Source organism: Mustela lutreola, chromosome 10 (assembly GCF_030435805.1).
Source record: "Mustela lutreola isolate mMusLut2 chromosome 10, mMusLut2.pri, whole genome shotgun sequence".
NCBI lineage: Eukaryota > Metazoa > Chordata > Mammalia > Carnivora > Mustelidae > Mustela > Mustela lutreola.
This window is the reverse complement of record NC_081299.1, coordinates 79,620,070-79,641,564: the sequence shown is the minus strand read 5'-3', so window position 1 is coordinate 79,641,564 and position 21,495 is coordinate 79,620,070. Positions and strand designations below refer to the sequence as shown.

Sequence of the window (21,495 nt, the reverse complement as noted above, 5' to 3'; positions counted from 1 at the left end):
TTTTTTTTTTTTTTTAACTCCACAGATGACACTTCCGTCTTGTTCTATAGCATCCGTGCTGGTTCGGAGTCATCTACACGGTAACCAGTTACTGTGTGCCTCATTCGCTCTGAGATCTTCAGCTGTTCTTCTGGCATCCTCTTCATTCTTCCCAAATGGTGTTCTCTGTCTTTATTTATCTAAAACTGTCTTTATTCACCCTTGTTCTTGGTAGTTTCACTGGGAAGGAAGTTTTGCGCTCCTCACGTTCACTTCTGGCTGATGAAGACCCCCATGGCCAACGTAATCCATGGAGGGCAGCCTTCCTTGGCTCTTGGGCTGCTTTAAATCATCTTCTCTCTAGTTTTGATGGTTTATAGTTCCCTTGCGGTGTGTCTAGGTGAGAGTGTATTTTTGTTGAAATACTTCAGAGGATACATTGGGATGCCTGAATCTGAGAATGGGTATCTTTCATTGATTTTGAAGCTTTCCCATCATTATTTCTTTGACGATTGCTTTTTCTCTCTCGAGTCTTCTTCTGGAGTTCTGGTTAAATGTAATTAGGCCTTCTCATTCTACCTTCCACATCACTTTTATATTTCCTATCACCTTTTCTTTCTGTGCTGTGTTCTGTATAGTGTCTTTGTGTATTTGTTTATAGTTTCTTCATAGATTTGTCATATTTTCTTAGGTCATGTTTAATCTATTCTGTAGCGGTTTCTATATTCAGTTTTTATTTTTATAACCATCTGGTTTATTCTGAGATCACTTTTTGATTCCGTATTTTTTTTTTAAAATCCTACATTGTTATTTTATCACTTATATCTGATATTCCGGTACCTGAAGTCTTTGAGGATCTCAGTCTATTGTTCTTTCTGCTGATTTCAGTGAATGGGGCTTGCTTCCTTGTGTATGTGGTTATTTCTGAAAGGAAATTTATGTTTGACCCCATTTGTGGATATCCTGAGTGGCATTCTGTTGATAAAGTTTCCCCCCCACAAAGTATTTACACTGTTTCCTTACTGATGGCACCACCAACCCAGACACTTTAATTTCTTAGCTTTGGATTCTCTGTCAAAGCAGGTAGTATAAATTTGAATCCCAACCAACATGAAGGCCGATCTACGGTTACAAGTTTTTGGAGGAGACTCTTATTACTGTCATTTTTTCCATCAGGATTTGTGGTGGAGACAGTAAGTTCCCTTCTTGGTTCCCCTTGCTGGAGAGCATGCTACCTTCTTAATTTTTATGTACTTACTTGTTTTTGCATATTATTTTTGTAGGGCGATATAGTCCCTTTCTTATTGCCTTACGGTTAGCTGCTGGCTTCTGTGGGTTTAGGGCTTACCCTTCCTGCTCTGCTTCTTACCTTCTTGTTCATATTTTGTGTTCTTGATTTGTTCTCTGTTTCTCTATAGGTTTTGTATATGTCTATGCTCCTTGAGGATTTATCTTTCTTGTGACTTCCACAATGCATTTGAAAATATACTTGTAACTTATCATTTAGTTTTCAGGGTATCTGGTCTACCATATTAAGTGAATCAAAGTCCCAGAGTAGAAATTTCTAATTTTCTGAGGCCTTATTTGCATTATATACAAAAGTAGTTTTTTGTGGTTCAAATTTTCTTTCTTTCTTTCTTTTTTTAAGATTTTATTTATTTATTTGACAGAGAGATCACAAGTAGGCAGAAAGGCAGGCAGAGAGAGAGGGGGAAGCAGGCTCCCCGCTGAGCAGAGAGCCCCATGGGGGGCTTGATCCCAGGACCCCAAAACCATGACCTGAGCCGAAGGCAGAGGCTTAGCCCACTGAGCCACCCAGGCGCCCCAGTGGACTTAAATTTTCATTTGTCCATACTTGCCCTTATTTATTTATTAGTTGGCTGCCATGTGACCAATACAGTTCTAAGGGCTTAGTATACATTGGTGAGCAAGACAGAAGTAGCCCTTACCCTCATGGAGGGTACAGTCCCATGGAAAAGCCATAAACAAGCACTGGGTGCTCACAGTGGGGGTGGGGCTGGTGGAGGAGATCAAAGGATTATTACGTAGGACAGGTATTCTCGGGCAGTATCTATGCAGCTATCTTGTTTTGTTGTTCTGTGTTTCCTTCCTGAGTTAACTATTTTTGTCAGTATGAAGGGATCCCTTAAATATTTGTTTCATCATACTTTATGGGAAAGAAAGATTTACATGTTTGTTATTTGAAAGATGTGAGTGACCCTTCTGAAAGTAACTTACTTAGCAGTTGAAAAGGAAGGGACCTTATCTGAGACATTCAGTAGCTGAATGCTGGCAGTCCTACGTGTACTGCTAACCGTGTACTGCTAACCGTGGAAAAAGGGTGGTAATGGGGCAAAGTCTTAGAGATAATTCAGATCCAGATATAGTCTTGAAAGTTCATATAGTACAATGCTTGAAGCAAAGGTTTTTGCCAGTTCATTTTTGATGACTGTATTGAGATGTGCTAGGCACCATCTACTTAGTTCCCTTAGAAAGAATTCAGCAAGTGCCCTTACCTCTCTCTTCTCTTTCACCCACTGAAGCCAGTCATTTACCACCATCTGTCTTTTCTCATAGATTTAGAGAAGTCTCCTAAATCTGTACCATCCCTGCTCCCTCTGTCATCCAAACCTCTCCAGCATTGTCTCCTTTGGTCTTCCTGACTCCATGTTGGCCCCTGTGAATCTGTTTTCCACACCAGCACAGGGGGCGGGTTTCTGACACACAAATCCCTGGTTCTGCTGCTGCTTAAGATTTTTCAACAAATCCCACTGCTTTCCTAAGTCTAGACATGTTTACATGGCATCCAAGCCCCGTGTGCTCTGGCTCTGCCTCTTCATCCTGATCTCCCAAACCCCCACCGCTCCTGAGCCTCCCCGCAACCCTGTGCTTCCATTACTTGTTCTTTTATTCATGAATTCAGCAAATGGTTACTGAGCAACTGCTGTGTGCAGAGCCCAGGGGATACCAAAGTGAATAAAGCAGAGAAAGTCTCAGTCTTGCAGGATTATATTCCAGAAAAAAAGACTGTGAGCAAATACACATTTCCTATAATACCAGATAATATGGGAAAAAAATAAAGCCAGATAAGGTGATAGAAATTGGTAGTGGGCCTTCTTTAGATGGGCCTACCCATCTAAATATTAGGTGGGCCTTACTTATATTTCCTTTTAAGGAAAGCTTCTCTGAGGAGGTGTTATTTGTGCAGAGACATGACTGTTGTGAGGGAGAGAGCCTTTGAGAATTGCAGGGAGAACATTCTAGGCAAAGGAACTGAGTAAATGGTGAGCCACAGAGGCAGCAACCAGCTGTCACTAGGGCTTGGAATGAATGAGTAGAATAGCCAGTGAGTGTATTAGTATGCTTTTGCTGAGTAACAAATTACTACAGACTTGGTGCTTTAACACCTGTTTATTACCTCGCAGTTTCTGTAGGACAGAAGTCCCACAGAGCTCAGCTGGCTCTTGGTTACGGGTTTAAAACTCCAGATATTAGCAGGGACGCCTGGGTGGCTCAGTTGGTTGAGCAGCTGCCTTCGGCTCAGGTCATGACCCCAGCGTCCTGGGATCGAGTCCCGCATCGGGCTCCTTGCTCAGCGGGGAGCCTGCTTCTCCCTCTGCCTCTGCCTGCCATTCTGTCCGCCTGTACTCGCTCTCTCTCCCTCTCTCTCTGACAAATAAATAAATAAAAAAAAAATCTTTAAAAAAAAAAAAAATAAAAATAAAAAAAAAAAACTCCAGATATTAGCAGCTGTGTTCTCATCTGAGCCCCAGGAAGAAGCTGCTTCCACAGCCTTTCAGGTGGTTGGCAGAACTCAATTCCTTGTGGTTATAGGACTGAGGTCTGTTTCCTGGGTATCTGCCTAGGGCAGCTCCCACATAGAGGCCTCCCAAAGTTCCATGGCATGGACTTTGTCACAGGCCGTGTTGTAACGTCATGCTGGCAACACGGTCTTTCCTGTCCAGGCCCCCTACTTTGCATGGCAGGTCCACTTGGATAGTTGCCAGATCTTGATGTCAGCTGACTGGAGGCTTACACCTGCAAAATCCCTTCAGATCAATGCTGATGTTAGTGTTTGGTTGACTCTCCAGGAGATGGGGCTCTTGTTGGGGGACATCTTTAGAATTCTGCCCTCCCCAGTGAGGTTGGAGAGCTGGCAGGGACCATGCCAACCAGGGCCTCAAATGCTCTGGTGAGGACTCTAGGGTTTTGTTCTGATCAGATGGGAGTTACCAGAGGATTTTAACTTAGGGAAGGATCATGCTGGCTGCTGTGGTTTCCCAGGTGCACCACAGTGTCCCATGTCCTTGTGTGTTTGCACATGCTTCTCCCATTGCCTGGACATTTCTCACCTAGCTCAGTTAAGAGCTAAGCTAGCTCACAACTTCTTCACCTGGTGAGTCCCTACCTAATCCTCAAACCTTAGTTCAAAAGTGGCCTGAAAAGCCTCTCTATGGTGTTTCCTTCCTACCGACACCAACTTGAGTTGTGCCGGGGCTGTTGATCTGTCTTCCCCACTTGCCTGCAGCTTCTCTGGGAGCAGAGCCTTTGTCCCTGATTCCTCTGTTTCCATTGTCTGGTCTACAGCATAGCATGTTGCAGATGCTTGATGATGTTTGTGGGATGAATGCAAGAACTGTGGAGATATTGGGAGTGAAATAGACTCGCCCCTACTCTTGAGTCTCTCACCTTGTCAAGGAGAGACCATAGATGAGTAAATACACACTAGAATGAATCAGAATGCAAATACCATGCCATGTGCACCAAGGAGAGCTGCCTGCTCTGTGGATTACTGGTGTGCATGGAGTTTAAGGGGAACCTCTATTCTACTCAGTCTGGAACAGTTGGATCTGTTGGATCTATTGCATGAGAGAATCCTCTTATTACAAACGATTCCTCTTTGTTATATCCAGAAGGACATTTGTTTGGCAACACTGTTAGCCATTAATTTATTCTATAATATTTAAAAAAGTCAAAACATTTATTCATTTAAAACATTCTATAATTTAAGACAGACATAGGGTTCTTCATTTCCTCATCTGTATTCTGCTCACTCAGAAAAGATCTGTTAGTGAAATCTGGCTTATATATTCAAGACAGAGAACCTCTTAACTCAACATAGTAAACGTGTAGATCAAGTGTCCTTTTCAGAAGGAGGAACTATTAACCTGGTTACTAATGAGAAACAAACCAAAATAGTAAATACATCATTTATGTGACTCCCAACTGTTCATCCCTCGGTATGAACCTAAGAAAGCAGGACCCTAGAGAGACTGTTTTAACCCAAGTTATTTAAAATGTAATAAACATAAGAACAAGATCGCAGGAGGGTCCAGTTTCATTCTGCTGCTTTCCTGCGGTCTGCGGGCCCTGCGCGGCAGGGCAGCATGCCTGACCGAGGGGCCGTGGGCGCCTGCCAGCCTCGCCAGTTGTAAAGGGAGATGTGTAGAACATCATAGATTCTCAAGGGTGGGGATTCATAATTTGCATAAGCAAAAAAATTTTTTTTGAATCTTTTCATTTATATTGCCAAGTTCCTCTGTTTTCTAGTGATCTCTGTTGGAGAATATAAATCTGTGGCTTAAGGAGTGTTTGCTGCAGAGACTTGTATGAATAATTGGATATTCTATTTCAAATTAGAGGCTGGGGCTGCAGGGCTAACTGCTATGTTTTCTAGCTCCTATCTCCTTTTGGCTAGCTGGGATGAGGTGGAGGCCGAGAGGGGAGACATAGCCCTTCTGCACTGAAACATAATTTTTTTTAGATTGGAAAAAAAAAAAAAAAAAGAAATAGAAGCTAGCTATTAAAAATAAACATAATTTAGTTCAGGGCAATGATTTTTTAAGTTTTTGGATTCGTAACACACTCTTGGTTTTACGATACTCTCTCCTGTATTCCTTCCTTGACTGTCTAAAAAGGATGAGGAGAACATGAGGATCCTCTAGGGCACCCCCGGGAGTCCTGAGTTAGAATTGTAAGACGTTTGGATTCCCCTCTGCTCTTGTAGCAGAATGAACAAGGTTTCCTTCGCAGAGTTCATTTTGGGGTCAGGGTCAAAGAGGACTTCGGTCTTTTCCCTCATCAGAGCCTCCCTGTTTCCTTCTCTTCTGCCCAAAGAAGTATGTGGTAGAGGATCAAAGAGGAACACAGGAGGGGAACCTGAGTGGCTCAGTTGGTTAGGTATCTGACTCATGATCTCTGGGTTGTGAATTCAGTCCTATGTTGGGCTCCACGCTGGGTGCAGAGCCTACTTTAAAAAAAAAAAAAAAAAGGGCGCCTGGGTGGCTCAGTGGGTTGAGCCGCTGCCTTCAGCTCGGGTCATGATCTCAGGGTCCTGGGATCGAGTCCCGCATCGGGCTCTCTGCTCGGCAGGGAGCCTGCTTCCTCCTCTCTCTCTCTCTCAATGCCTGCCTCTCTGCCTACTTGTGATCTCTCTCTGTCAAATAAATAAATAAAATCTTAAAAAAAAAAAAAAACAAAGGCATACAGGAAGTTTCTCTGAGGTGGGGAGGGGGGCATTTTGGACAACACCCCGGGCTCTTTGGTGCTGGGCTCTGTGGATGAGAGAGCAAACGCTGCCCTGCTTCCAGGAGATCTTGTCTCTGAGTGGGGACCCTGCTAATCAGTGCTGCCTTAGGAACCACCAGGTACAGCTCCAGGCCTAGTCTGTCTGTGTTGGTTACCTTACCTCTTCCCAAGAGAACTTGAAGGCCCTGTTCTGAGAGAACTAGCTCAGAGAGTTTCCAGGTACATCTGTAGAAAAAGGAAGAAAGGAACGTTTCAGCTTTCAGAGGTGAAAGGAAAAGTATTTTAGAGCGAAATCTGGTGAGAAGAGCAGATCCTGGACAAAATTCTAAAAAAAAAATACACTAAAAGAATGACATTTGAGCACCGAAAAAAAGGAGAATTAAAATGACAACAGTGACTATATGATAGTCTTGGAATTTGGCAAATATTTTCCAAAAAATGAATGGAATGAAGCTCAAGGAATAGCTAAATAATAGCTATTAAAAATATTAATACATATTTTTAAAATTTCTATTTAATTTCTAATACCAGCAATCAGTAGGTATAACCCACGTGAACAAAAGCTCCTTGGGGTCCTTAGCATTTAGAGTGTACAGAGATCCTGAGACCAAAAAACATTTGGGAACCACTGATTTCAGCCCCCCCCACATTCCTATCCTGTTTATCCATGCATTAAGACATGGGTGTATGAATGTATATAATGCACATTTTTAAATGTACATAAACAGAGAAATTTGAAGATGAGAACAGCATTTCGGTGCTTATAGCATCTTCCTGCCTATGCAGGGCCAGACCTCTGGGCCAGATGATTAGCCTAAGACTGATAGCTATAAGCCTGAAATGTTAATTCAGGAGAAAACCAGGGGTTTAAGAGCTTAAAAGGGAGCACAGCCAAAGTGCCCACGAAGTTTTTTGTCACCGATTAGGTGGTTCCGCGGATACAAAGCCTGATGACATTGACACAGTGTCCCAGGACATGTGGCCCAGGTGGTGACCGGGCACAGCCCAGACTCCAGTGCTTTGGGAAAAGATGCCTGATAAATGAACTTGAAGGCAGAGAATTTTCAGGCTTCAAAGCCTGGTTTATATCCCTCTTTAATGGGAATGCACTCAGGGATGGTGGGCTTATGCTGGTCTCAGAGCCTTTGGCCCTCTGAGGGCCCATGCTTCAGAGCCTCATCCACTGCCATGGAGAGGAGCATCTTGGATGCCAGCCTGCCTCCACACAGGTGCCCCCATGTGCAGCCCTGAAGGGACAGTCATACCAAGCCAAGCATGGCTTTGGGGGTTGCATCCATTTCCACAAGATGGTGGTATCCCTGAGCCAGGGGGTTGGGACTCCTTGTGCTCAGGCAATGACCAGAATCCTCCCTTATCCCAGGAAGAAAGGTTGCCATCTTGCGGGGTCTGTCCACCACCAGGGTTTAGGGGTGGAGCCCACCCTTGCAGAGGAAGCTGCTTGTTGGGGGTGTTTGTGAGGCACCTGTTCTTTCTGTGGCTACACTAAGACTGCCCTCACAGGCTTCTGAGCCAGTCTGCCCTCTCAGAAAGGATGGCGTCTTTGCAGGGATGTGTTGTGTTCTTGAAGTTTAAGTTTCTGAAGGCAGCTAGCTGTCTTTTCATATGCTCTGTTGAGAGACGACCTCACTATAACTCTGCAGGCGCTCCCAATGGGCCACTCTCAAGTCTCCTGCTCCTCTCCTTTGCCCTAGTCGGTTCTTGTCATTTCTGGAAGAAGTCAGCCTTCTCAGGGCCACCTGCTGCTGTTGACTTGTAATTGTCTGAGTAATCCTGATGTCGTATTATGACAGACCCGAGCAGATGTTAGATGGAGAGGGAACCGTACTGGGGCACCAAACAGAATGAGGACGACCTGCTCCACTTGACACCAGGGGTGGGGGGTAATCAAGGTAGCAATGAAAAGAAAAAGAGAGTGGGCTCCTGGGTGGCTCAGTGGTTAAGCCTCTGCCTTCGGCTCAGGTCATGATCTCAGGGTCCTGGGATCGAGTCCCGAATCAGGCTCTCTGCTCGGCAGGGAGCCTGCTTCCTCCTCTCTCTCTGCCTGCCTCTCTGCCTACTTGTGATTTCTGTCAAATAAATAAATAAATAATCTTAAAAAAATAAATAAATAAAAGAGAGGAAGACGTGGTCTAGAAGCAGAGCTGGGTCTACAGACTCCATCTTCTGCCCCTGCAACTGGGTGACCTTAGGAAGCCACTGAGCCTGCATGAGCCTCTGTCCAGAGGACCCCTCATTTGGGCTTCCACTTCTGCTTCCCACCCACCTCTGTCATCCTTGCTGTTCTGTGCTTCAGATATTTAGGCTAATTTTTGTGCTCAAGTGAATGTAGAATTAGCACCTGAACTAGTCTAACATTTGGAGCCTGACTGTGATGAGAAAGCCCATGGAGTTTCTAGGTGGATTAGGGCGGTGTCCTACCCCCTAGCCCTACCCCCAGCACACACTGCAAAAGGGATCTGTGTCTGTTCTAACTTCCTCATCTGTCTGCTCTGAGTACTGCCGGGGAGGTGGGCCCGTCTTAATAATTTGAAGGAACAGGGTGACAGGGTAAACATGCTGTTGGATACATTTTACTCAGCACAAGAATGCATTGTTCCCAATTGTTCTCATACTGTGTTTTCTCTTTCCAGGGATCAGCATCTTCTGGACCCAGCTCTGGAATATGTGAAGGTAGGAAACCAGGATTTAACGTGGAACTAGGAGCCTGTGTAATAGATTTCCCATTTTTACCACAGTGTTGCCAAATAATGCTGCATTCTGGCCTGTGAAGAAAACTGCTCAGATTGGAACAACCAGGGGGTAATTTGACTCTTGGGCCTTCAGTAACTTTTCTAAGGGTCTTACATCATCCTATCATAGGTCTATGTTCCTTTTCCTCTTATCTGAAACCCTCGGGGCTAGATGGGTTTTAGAATTTGGAATTTTTGGAAAGGTAATATGGTACACATCTATAAGACCCTCAGAGGCGTCTAGCTAGGGTCAACATTCCAGACTCAAAGCCATTATTTCAGCAGTGAGATGTGAGAATATTCACACAAAGTGGGATAGACTACAAATGATTTTATGTAGCTCAGCTCACGCTTTGCCACCAAATGACGTCAGGTTTGTTTTGCTGCCAAATGACTTAAAATATTTCCGTTTTCAGAGTGTTTTGACTTTGGGGAGCTGGTAGATAATGAATTGTGAGCCTGCGTTTATCCTCAGTGGAGGACTGCAGGCTCCCTGAGGTTTTCTGAGTCGGCCTTCCTTTCTGACAGCCACCGTCCTGTGTAGTAGTAGCTCATCTAGGACCAGGAGCTGTGGTCATGTGCTGCTTTCCAGTGGGGCTCACATTCATTGCTTCTAAACTGTCAATACTCTGAATCAATGATTTCCTTCTTAGCAGAAAGAAAAGATGCCTTTTACCAGCCCCCCCAACCCCCCATATTTTGGCGTGTGTATGTTTGCTTTCTTTTATTTTTGAGAACTGAAACCTGGTACTTACTACAGAAAAGAGAACTCTGATTTGTCACACTTAGCTTCTTGCATTATGACAACATACATCCTTAATTTTTAGGAGAAATCATGGCATGTGCTAAGTTTGAAGGGGCTTGTGTCCTAGGAGCCACATTCCATCCTCTTTATTTCAAGGGCAGTGTCACAGTTTGGGAGTATTTAGGCCTGTTACTTTTTTGTGTTCCTCTTGGCATGTCTTCTCTCTTTAGACCAGAGGATGGATGATAAAGGAGAAAGCTATAGTAGAATCACTTAGTCACTTGAAGTAGTCATAATAAAGCTTGTTGGAATGGAAGTGGGTATTCCTTTCTCCTCTCTCCTACCCAGTCTGTCTGAACTGTAGTATCACTGCAGCAAATGTAAAATCCTAAGCCTGCATGGCTGTCATGTCAGAATCACAAGAGAGCTTTAGAAAGGATGTCTGTGTGCCTCCTGCATGCAACAACCAGTGTTTTTCTGCAGGTTGTACACTGCAAAGCATCAGTTGGCGGGGGTGGGGGGGTGGTGGCGGTGGTGGTGGCTGCTATTCACAGAGACTATGCTTTGGGTTGAGCATGACATAAGAACTGTGCCCTAGAATTAGGCAGTGTGTAAATCACAGCAGCCCGTTAAAAGCACCCATGTCATCTTTCTGAAAGTGGTTGTCTTCCGCTGCAGGCTCCCGTACTCCAGGAACCTGGTTTTTCTTTCACAGTATCCAAGCCTTTAAGATAATCCGGTGATGAATTCTAAAGCTAAACGTAGATTCTGGAATGATCTGTTTTAGTATTCTTTAAGCTATTCTGTCTCATTCATGAATGTCGTTCATACTAAGTTGAGTTGCATTGAGGGGGAAAATATACTGGGACTCTCGGTGGCATCTGTCTTGCTAGGCAGTCCTTGTCTTCCCCAGCAGTGAGATGTGATGGGACCGCCCTCAGTGGCTTGAAGGCACTTCTTTCCATGGACCTGCTGAGGTGTTCTGAAGGTCACTCTTTGCTCCCAGCCTTGTTTGAATCTAGTCAGGGCTTTATAAAGGAAGTCTCTGTGCTCCTCCTAGATGCATCACATAAATATCTATTTTATTTTATTCTCCCTTTGCCCCTGGTTTGAAGGGATGGTTTGGGGATTTATTGGGCAGATGTGGAGTATTTTCATTTGCTTCTATGGGCGCTGAAGTTCGGAAAGCATGTTCATGGAGGCCTTCGACCTCAAGGTCTAAATGGACCCATGTGTCCTGCTTCTTGGGCCAGTGAAGGCTCCTCCTGGCATTCCTCAGACTTGGCTGCCCTCTCAAGCCTGGCTGATGAGTCCGTGTCTCGAAGGCCTTGTAAATCAGTGCCAGGTGGTACCTCGTGATTTGGAGAGTGACTGAAAATAATCAAGGGATGTGAGACAGTTGTAGGTAAACTGGAATGCAGTTTGGTGCCCCCTGGCTTTGAGCTGTTACTTTCGTACGAGCTTCTGGTGCACTTAAAGCTTCTGGGACGTGTAGAAAAGTAAAGATTCTTTGCAAAATTCATTACATTAGGTTGGGTCCCCTTCTGGTAGAGTTGGATTTACAACCTGAAAACAAAAAATCAAAGGAGCACATTTTTAGGGACCTCTTAATGGGGGTGGTCTGATATCTGATGGAGAGTCTTCACAGCAGTGGAGGCAGCCAGATGTGGCCCGACAGACAGCAGCTTTCATCCTGTGGAGAAACCCAGTCCCAGGTCTCTGTTTTCAGATGCCTTCTCCTTCCCATGGAAGACTTTCTAACCATCCTCACCTGGTTTTCCCAGTGCCCAGGATGGAGAAAGAGAGAGAGAGAGAGATGATGATGAATCAGTGGATCCATGTATTTATCTGTCTATCTGGGAATGGCTCTGCTTCCGTGTGCCTGGGGGAACTGAGGCACTGGGAGCGGGGTGGAGGGTGGGGCTGCAGTATTGGGACCGAGAGAGCTAGGTAGAGAATGAATCCAAAATTCACTTCGGTCGGGTTTGTGCTCTGTGTTCTCCTAACACTCTGTGCAGTCTGTATCGTGGCACATTAATCCGGAGTAAAAGGGGACCGGTCTGCTGTTGCTAGGCTACCAGCAGCTCCTCTGAGCTGTGGATGGAGGGAAATGTGTGCGGGCAAGCAGAGAAGCCCCAGGCTGATGGAGGTTCTTTTTCTTCCTGCTGCCTCCCAACAGCACCTAGACCCTACCCGCTGAATTCCATGTTTGGATGTGATCAGAAAGTTAGAGAAGCTCCAAAACAGCCAGAGGATTTTGGAAGCTCATTTGCTGCTATGTCTGTCTCTGTAATTGTGTTAAATAGAGGAGTTTTTTTTTTTTTTCTTTTTCTAGTTTTGCCTTATTTTTTTGAGCCCTTGCTTCTCCCTACATTTTTTTTTTTTTTAAGATTTTATTTATTTGACAGAGAGAGAGAGAGCCAGAGAGGGAACACAAGCAGGGAGAAAGGGTGAGGGAGAAGCAGGCTTTTCACCAAGCATGGAGCCCGGATGTGGATGCGGGGCTCTTCCCAGAACCCTGGGATCATGACCTGAGCCATTGAGGTGCCCCTCCCTACTTTTAAAATTCCCCCACAGTAGTTCAAAACATGATCATCTTGAAAGTCTGATTTTAACTGGTTTGTGTAATCATGAGGTCTTTTGCTGTAATGAAATACAACCCACTCTCTTTTTCACTGCAAAAGAAACCACTTCTTCCAGGTTGGAAAGCAGAAACATTTACCTCACCTCCGCCTTCCTCCTGCTCTTTAGTCATTTGTGACTTTGCTTAGTGGTGTACAGCTCTGGAATTTTCCTCTGCGTACCTAGCATACCTTACCGGGGATAAAAACTTTCTTTTTTTTTTTTTTTTTTAAACAGAGGAAATAGCTTTTGGAGGAAATAGCTGCAGGCAAAATTGTGAGGAAGGCTTTATCTTCTGGGCTGTTTGACTTGTTCAGTGCCCTGTTCCGTTTTTGCCATGTTTTTACCCCCATTGCAATGTATTTATTCAGTGTCGTTTCTTAGACCTGTGTCAAGTAACTGCTTAGAACATTTGATAAAATAATTGTACTAAAATGTGAACAAATGATAATAGCTCAGGGTGTTAACCTTCCCAGATCAGACTCCCAAGTTATACAACCCTGAAGAACCCTCAGGGAGAGGATCCCCGTCCACCCTCTGTGCCTGTGGACTTACTACATTCTTTCTATAGGCGCCATCTTGTCACAACTAGAACATCAGGGGATGGGTTAATGTCCTTTGAACATTTTTAGGGTCCTCTAGACCTGTGATAGGCTAAAGGGGAAAGTTTTTTTTAGCAAGTGGGAAGGGTTTCTTAATCTATCCATTCTTGATATCAGTCAGTATGAGTGGAAGGGGCATGTTGATTGGAACATGTGTCTCAGACATTAAGACCAAGGATGTGAGAGCTAATAAGTGCGGGTCTATCATAGTACCTCACAGAATTGGGGATGCACCTCAACACTCCTCCATCTGCTCTCAGATCCATTATGCTTTCACTTTTGTAACCCCTTCTTGAACCTACAAAACCTACTTTCATTTTCACTCTTTATCATTCTTTTCACTCTTTTCCTGGGGCTACTTTTTTAGGCTTCAAGAACTGTCTCCCCATATACTAAATGTTATAAATTCATATTATTTCTCGTCATTTCCCCCTTTGTACCTGTCTTCCTTATAGACTGAAGATTCTTTCTAGCTTCTTCACATACAAGCCTTACAATCATTTTAATAAAGCATCTCTTTTCTGGGAATGGTTTAAAGTGTATTTTTTTAGGGAGGTGGTGATTGGGGCAGAGCTGGGTGATTTTTCCTTTAAAAGAAATGTTTATGATAGATTTTTCATTTTTAAAGGCCCTTCAGAAAGATAAATTAGAAAATAAACCCAAGTAGAAAAGAAAATCCGGATGACTGTTTTTCAAATTAGCCAAGATATAGGCAAGCCTATTTACGTGGCCAGGCTGTCAACAGCGCCCTGCCTGTGGACAAAGGCCTGCTCTCCAGGCGACCGCAGTTAGCAAGTGTCAAGACGGAATGCAGCCTTTTGTCCCTGGTTAGCCTCCTAGTGAACAAATATCCTTTCTTTTATAGGCAGCCTGGGTGGATTCTTGCTAGAACCACTTGTGAGCTTTTATGAAACGATCTGCAGTTTCTGAGCTTCGCAGGCTGGGAGAAGGGACAGGACTGGAGCCATTATCCTGCGTGGGGACCTGCACCTCTGACGGATTCGTCCCCTCCCTCCCCGTGCCTCAGCCCCCGCCACCTCCCCACGCAGTGCGCCAGGAGCAGCTCCCCAGCCTGAGTGCTTTGGCAATCAGTCCTTGAGGGGGTTAACGCACTGAAATGCTCTTTCGGAGAGGGCCTTAGAGATAGGACAGGCTGCTCAAGGCTCAGATCTCCGCAAGGCCTCTTCCTGCAGCCCGGCCTCAGGCTACATTAGGTCACCCAGTGGATTAAAAGAGGAGTAATTATGCGAATTCCAGAGCCAAGAATAAGTGCACGCAGGCGTTGGGGAGCTCCTGGCAGAGGGGCCGGGGAGGCTGCGGCTCCCGCTTTGTGCTCAAGATGGCCGCAGCCATGGTCACGGTTAAATAGCTGCATTGGACGAACGCCTTTTCTTCCAGCAGAGAAAACAGGCCAGTCTGCTCTGAATTAGCCCGCTGACAAAGCCATGAAAGGGACTTACAAAAACAATGGTACGCTGTACATTCCGTGAGATTTTAGCAAGTTATAGGAACCAAATAACGGCGCGATTGGCTGGCTCTGCAGGTTTTTGCCTGAGTGTGCACATCCGCAGGGCCAGCGCCGTCCTGGGGGAGCCGGAGATCAAACGCCGCCCCCCTCCTACCCGCCCGCCCCCCCCCCCCCCCGCGGTGACTGTGAAGCAGCCCCGGGAGGGGGGAGGGGACTCCCATTTAGAGCCCCGGGAGAGCGCTGCCATCCAAACTTCTCCCACTCCACCCCGAAAACATTCTTCTGGATCTTCTTGGGAGGTTTAATGTCACTGCGATTTAAAAACTGCTGAGGCAGGGTAGGAAAACAGAAGACTAGGGACAGAGGACAGCCCTTCGTTCAGTGGAATCCTTTGCTGCAGGGTCTTTCAAAATGCGGTCATTTACACAAAGTGAAATCTTATCATGAAAATGAAAAACGTTCATTTAAAAGTCTGTATGTGAATGTTGACGGTGACATTATTTATGATTGATTAAAAACTGGTTGCAGTTCAGATGTCCTTCAGCTGGTGAATGGAGAAACCATCGTACACCTTAGGATGGCATGATGGTCAGCCTAAAAGATGGACTGTGGGATGCCTATAAAAACTTATTAGTGACAGAAAACAGATGAGTTGTTGAAAAGAGGTAGGGGAGAGGTCGACTGCAAGTGGGAACAAAGGAACTTTTAGGATGATAGAAATACCTTGATTGTGGTTGTTTCCAAGCTCACCTGATGGTACCCAAAAGGGTGACTCTTACTGTATGTAAATTATACCTCAGTGAGCCTGACTTTAAAAAAGCAATCTAAAACCTCATCATATTTTAGCCCTTAGGTGATGCCACCACCCCCCACCCCCCACCCCCCCGTAGGAGAAATGTTTGGTTTTGAGACGGGCCACCTCAGACTGCTGATCACATGGAGAAAGTGCTGAGCTGTGGGTATTCTGTGGCCAGGCTCATTCAGCAGATAGTTTGAAGCCCATACCATGTGTTAGTAATTGCTCGGGGGAGCGAGCTGTAGGAGCCAAGTGTTCCTGGGAGCCTAACCTTAGATAGTGGCAGTGGGCATGGAAAGTCAGAGCAAGGGCTCGAGGCCTTTCAGAGAATTAAGAGCGATTTTATTTGATGAGCTGACAGCTACATGTGGGCTTCACTGGAGAAGGGGAGGGAGAGGAAACCAGGGAAGATTCCAGAGTTCACAGAGTGCCTGGCATCTTGCCAAAAGCCAGTGAATATTTTAAGGGAGGACAGGAAACTTCCAGTTGGAGACCTTGTTACCGGAATGACATTACGTTAGTTGATGAGCATTTGGGGATATCATTGAATTGGGAGGATCAGCAAACTACGGCCGGAGGAGACCAAATCTGGGCGACCGCCTGTTGTTGTACAGCGCAAGCTAAAAATGGATTTTACAATTCAGATTTTTTTAAAAAATTTTTTTATTTTTTTATTGGCATATAATGTATTATTAGCCCAGGGACACAGGTCTGTGAATCGCCAGGTTTACACACTTCACAGCACTCACCATAGCATGTACCTTCCCCAGTGTCCATAACCCCACCACCCTCTCCACACACCCCTACCCCCCCCAACCCTCAGTTTGTTTTGTGAGATTGTCTCTTATGGTTTGTCTCCCTCCCGATCACATCTAGTTTCATCAAATGTTTTTTTTTTTTTTTAATCAAAAGAAGAATGAGATAACTTTAAAATTCAGATTCCAACATGCATAAAGCTTTATTGAAACACGGCCACACCCATTCACTTACGTATTGTTGCTTTCTCGCCATTACGGTGGAGTTGAGTAGATGTGACAGAATGGGCAGCAAAGCCTGACATAGTCACTGTCTGGCCCTTTACAGAAAAGATTTGCAGACTCCTGCTGTAGACCCTATGCATTTACACTGTCCCTGTTTCACCTCTGAAGAACGCACAGTAGGCTTTCAGCAAAAACTTCCACGCTGACACTTCCATGATACTACCTTGCGTTATTGACAGGACTTTCCCCCTGCCTGACAACACAGCAGGGAGTCCTCATGCAGGTTATGAGACCTTATACAATCCCAGAGATGATGCTGTGGCAGCCCACTGCACGATTTAGATGCATCTCAGCACCTCGCGGGGTGGACCTGTCTGCTGTGAGCAGCGTCTCCCCACTGGGCCTGTCACATCTGACGCCTTCAGTTCTGCAGCCTGAAAGGGAGGTGGGGACAGCACAGGTGCTTGAACCCTGACTGTTCTTGCCTGGGGCTTGTCTGGATAATGTCCTCAGGCCAGATTGCTCTGCCAGTGTACTCCTGTCCCAATGCCTGACCCAAGTCAGAAGTCAGTTCTCTCTGGGCCTCCTGAACTTGATGGTTTGACTCGTGGAACTGCCCTCTAGAAGCGCGCACAGGAGCCTTGTCTGGCCCATGAGTGGAGAAAGGCTAGATTCCTGCTTGTATTCTATGCTGCAACCTTCATCCTTGACTGGAAGGAGAAAGACTCCTCTGAGATCCCAAGCAGTGGCTGGTGGAGAGGTGGCAAAGAGACTGGGAAACTACCACGCAAACAAGAATTAAAGCTATGGTGTCAGGCTAGATTCCCATTTTATAACTGGACCCTAGAGCCCTTTGCATGTGGCCTGTCTACCCCTGACCTCATCTGCTGCCATTTGCCTTTGTCACTCTACTCCTCCCTGCTGGCTTTTCCCACTGCCCTGGATCTTTGCCTTAGCATAAAAGTTTCTCTTGAAGTCAGATGGCTTAAAGTGGGTGGAATTGTGTTCCCCCAAAAGATATAGCAAAGTATTAACCCCCTAATACCTAAATGTGGCCTTATTTGGAAATAAGGTCTTTGCAGATACATCACACTAGGATGAGATCACACTGGATTAGGGTGGGCCCTAAGCCAATGCCTGGTGTTCTTACAAGAAAAGAGAAATTTGTGCAGAGACACTGACACATAGGGAGAATGCCATGTGGCCGCAGAGGCAGAGACTGGGTTGATGCCTGCACAAGCCGACAACATCAAGGGTTCTGGCCGTCATGAGCTACAAGAGGCAAGAAAGAGTGGCCCCCAGAGCCTTCAGAGACAATGTAGCCCTTGTCGACACCTTGATTTTTAGACGCCTAGCCTCCAGAACCCAGAGAATACATTTCTGTTTTTAAGCCACCCAATCCATGGTGCTTTGTAAGAGCTGCCCCAGGAAACTAATGCAGATACAGAGATAAGATACTAACTTAGCCATTTTTTGGTTGGGTGACTTTGGGCAAGTTTCCAGAGTTTTCCAGCACTCCCATTTCTTTAACACTAGATGGGAGAGTGCAGGAGTTTAATTAGTTGACACATGTGAAGTTGTTTGCACCGTGCCTGACACGCAGATAGCACTCAGTAAATACTGTAGTAGTAACTGTCACCCTGGTGCTCGGTGTGGCTGGTCCCTCTTGACTCAGATGTCATTGCTTCAGAGGGACCTTCCCTGACGCCTCTGCTAAGAGCTGCCTCGCCAAGTCCCACTATCTCCTTACTCCGTATATCATGCTTCAGCACTTGTTGGGAATTCTATGTGTGTGTTTTTTTGTTTTTTTTTTTTAATAAAAAACAAAGAGTCAACCAAAAAACCCCAAATGTCTTCTCATTAGAATGTGAGTTCTGAGGGCAAGGACCTTTTCTTGTCTTAATATTTCGTGACTGGCTGGCTGACTGATGGACCACATAAAACCAGATGCAAAGGGCATTTAAATTGAAGAAGGAATGAGATTTTTTCTAAAGATCTCAAAGTTTCCTAAAGCAAGTAACACTCCCGTCTCTAAAATTTTTCCGGAAATTCTTCAGTGATCTTATTTAAGGAAAGCAAGAAAGTTCTTATAACTAACCTCAGCCTACCTTCTCTTGCCAACCTGGTGTAGGATAAAAATTGTGGGATCACTGTTATCATCTTAAATACTCACATATTTAGGCAGAAGTAGATACATTCTTTAAGGTGACTTTGGGCAAGTTTCTGAGCCCCTGGCTGTCAGACCTGTCAGTTCTTCAGGAGATCTTGTCATCAGCTATAGGGTCCCAGTTAGTAGTAACTCTTCAGCTCCCAAACGGGAAGCCAGGCCTGTTAGCGTTGGACTCGTTTGCTGTTGAATTTCGCCCTCTAGTGGTAATAAAATGTCACAATAGTGCAACGTTTGGCTAATTATTCTGGGAGCTTTCGATATTAAATTATTAACATTATATAAAAAGACAAGTGGTTTTTGTTGGCTTTAAAGAGTACAGATTAAAATTGTTAAGGCATTTTATTAACAGAGTGAATTATGTTACATTCTTGGAAAAAAGCTCTAAGTTGCTGTGACACTGTATGTAGATTTTGTGTGAGGTGTTGGCATGGATCTGATGTTTAACCTGTGGTAACCAAGAAGTCTCCTTGGGAAAAGTTATATCTGAATTGTGATTTGACACCTGGAAAAAAAAAATGGCCAGAAGGAAGCTGATATTAGGTGAAGTAGAAAACAGATTATCAGTGTGTTAGAGACTGAGGGGGAAGACCCTGTGGCTATGGGGCCCTGTATGCCCAGGGAGAGCGGAGTGAGAGTTCATTTCTTCCACCAACAAACAGCCATGAGGCCAGCGGGGCTGGAAGGACGGGGGTGAATGTGAGCGAGAGTGACCAAAGCTGATGTGAGGGAGTGATAAGGGGGACAGGGCAGATTGCATGGGTCCCGTATGTAACTTTTGTGGAGTCCTGTAGGGATGACATTGACTTCTATGTTGCTGGCAGACTTTGGGGGGCAAGGGTAGGAACAGGGAGAGGAGTTGAGAATGCCAGGAGAGACAGGGTAGTTTGGACCTGTGACAGCGGAAGAGGTGGTAAAGGACATTCTGGTCTCATATGAGGACAGAGTCTTCAGGATTTCCTGCCATATTGGGTGCACATGGGAGCACAGAGGAGTGAAGCATAATACTGGAGAAGGATGCCTGGGGGCCCAGCTGGCTAAGCAGCCCACTCTTGATTTTGGCTCAGGTCATGATCTCCTGTCCTGGGATGGAGTCTGGCCTCGGGCTAGTTAGTATCAGGTTAGTGTTTTTCTGGTAAAGTTATTTATTAAAATAAAAAGAGCCCTCTGTTAGCCTACTTCATAAATATGATGAAAACTTAGGGTTTAATCAAAATTACATAGAACGGTAGCTTAGGAATATTAGAGCAGAAGTTCTTAAACTGAGCTCAAGACCCCTTTTCCCTCTTAAAAATTATTGAGGCCCCCAAAGAGGTTTTCTTATGTGTTTTTACTATTGGCTTATTGTATTAGAAATTAAAATACAGGAATTTTTAAGTATTTAGTTAACTCATTTAAAAATAACAGTAATTATTTTTGTGAAAATAATCATTTTCACAAAATCATTAAAACAAAATTTAATGAGAAAAATGGCATTGTTTTATATCTTTGCAAATTTCTTGAGTGTCTAGTCTCCTAGAACATACCTGTGTATGACTTTATACCACCGTGCATTGGGCATTTGAGACATACTGGTTTTCTGAGTTAGGCGGATATTCAAAATGTTAATGTATTTCATTATACAATATTAAAAAGTCGCTTTCATTTATATCACCAGTTATCAGAAAAACCACTAAAGTATCGGAAAGCTGTCAAGTTCATGGTCATGAATACAAGTTTCCCCAAATTCTGATTTTTCAATTGAAAGCTCAGGTTTCATCACTGGCAACAAATACTGTCCATTGTTCTTCTGGAAGTGACAGGCTTACTTTGTTCCTTTTTTAGAAAATGCCTGCCAGATAAATACCACATCCGAATAACCAGTTTGTCAGACATCCTTTGAAGTAAAAATGGCATTCCATGCAAAAGCAGCTAGTTGAACACACAGTTGCTTTCCCTCAAGACACCCATTGTACTTGGGTCTGCTGGAGAAGGGCCACATGTGTGCTCCTGTGTCATCCCACAGAATATTAAAGAGAGACATGGATGCAAAGGTCCCTCTGTGATTTAAAGCGAGTAATTCTTATGGCTTCATCGAGGATTTCTTTAGCAAAACTGGCGATTTTTTTAGAGACGTACTTAAAAATTGTTTCTTCAATATCTAAAATAATTTTTTTTTTTAAATGTCGTGACTCTCCCTTGCTTTGTGCTAAGGTCCTAGCAGCGTGCCCCATCATTGCTTTCACCTTATTGGTGGAAGTGTCAACCCAGTGAGAATGGCAAAAAAATGTCTCAGTATTTTTTTTTAAGATTTTATTTAATAGATTTTTTTTTTTTCAGAGAGCAAGAGAACCCAAACAGGGGGAGCTGCAGGCAGGGGGAGAAGCTGAGATCAAGACCTGAGTTGAAGCAGATGCTTAACTGACTGAGCCACCCAGGTGCCCCAAAACGTCTCAGTATTGTCATGAAAATAGCCTCATGGACTCCCTAAAAGGCCCTAAGGGCGCATAGGGTGCACTTTCAACATCGCTGTCCTAGGGGGGCTCCCGCTACTTAAGAGCTGTTATAAAGCCTATATATAGGATCTATCTATCTATATATATATATATATAAAACTCTCTCTATAAAGAGAACAGTGATCATCAGCTCCTCTTGATCTAAATCCATATTTTTTTCCTCTGGCTAAGTGGGTATTTTTTAAAACAGTAACATTTATATTTAAAAAATACTGATTATTAAGACAGAAGAGACATTAAATTTTCATTTAAAAATGAGAAAAGAGGGGCACGTTGGTGGCTCAGTGGGTTAAGCCTCTGCCTTTGGCTAAGGTCATGATTTTAGGTCCTAGGATCAAGCCCCGCATCGGGCTCTCTGCTCAA

The 21,495-nt window shown here is 44.6% G+C and overlaps 1 protein-coding gene across 3 annotated transcripts in view; it reads left to right on the top strand.

Annotated features, from left to right (window-relative positions):
• Nucleotides 1-21,495, top strand: part of BCAR3 (BCAR3 adaptor protein, NSP family member) — a 110,179-nt gene that overhangs the window by 25,405 nt on the left and 63,279 nt on the right. For all 3 annotated transcript variants that reach the window (XM_059138571.1, XM_059138572.1, XM_059138574.1), the window contains one exon: nt 9,159-9,198. In XM_059138571.1, coding sequence (XP_058994554.1) covers nt 9,159-9,198 — 40 coding nt within the window. The remainder of the gene's footprint in view (nt 1-9,158; nt 9,199-21,495) is intronic.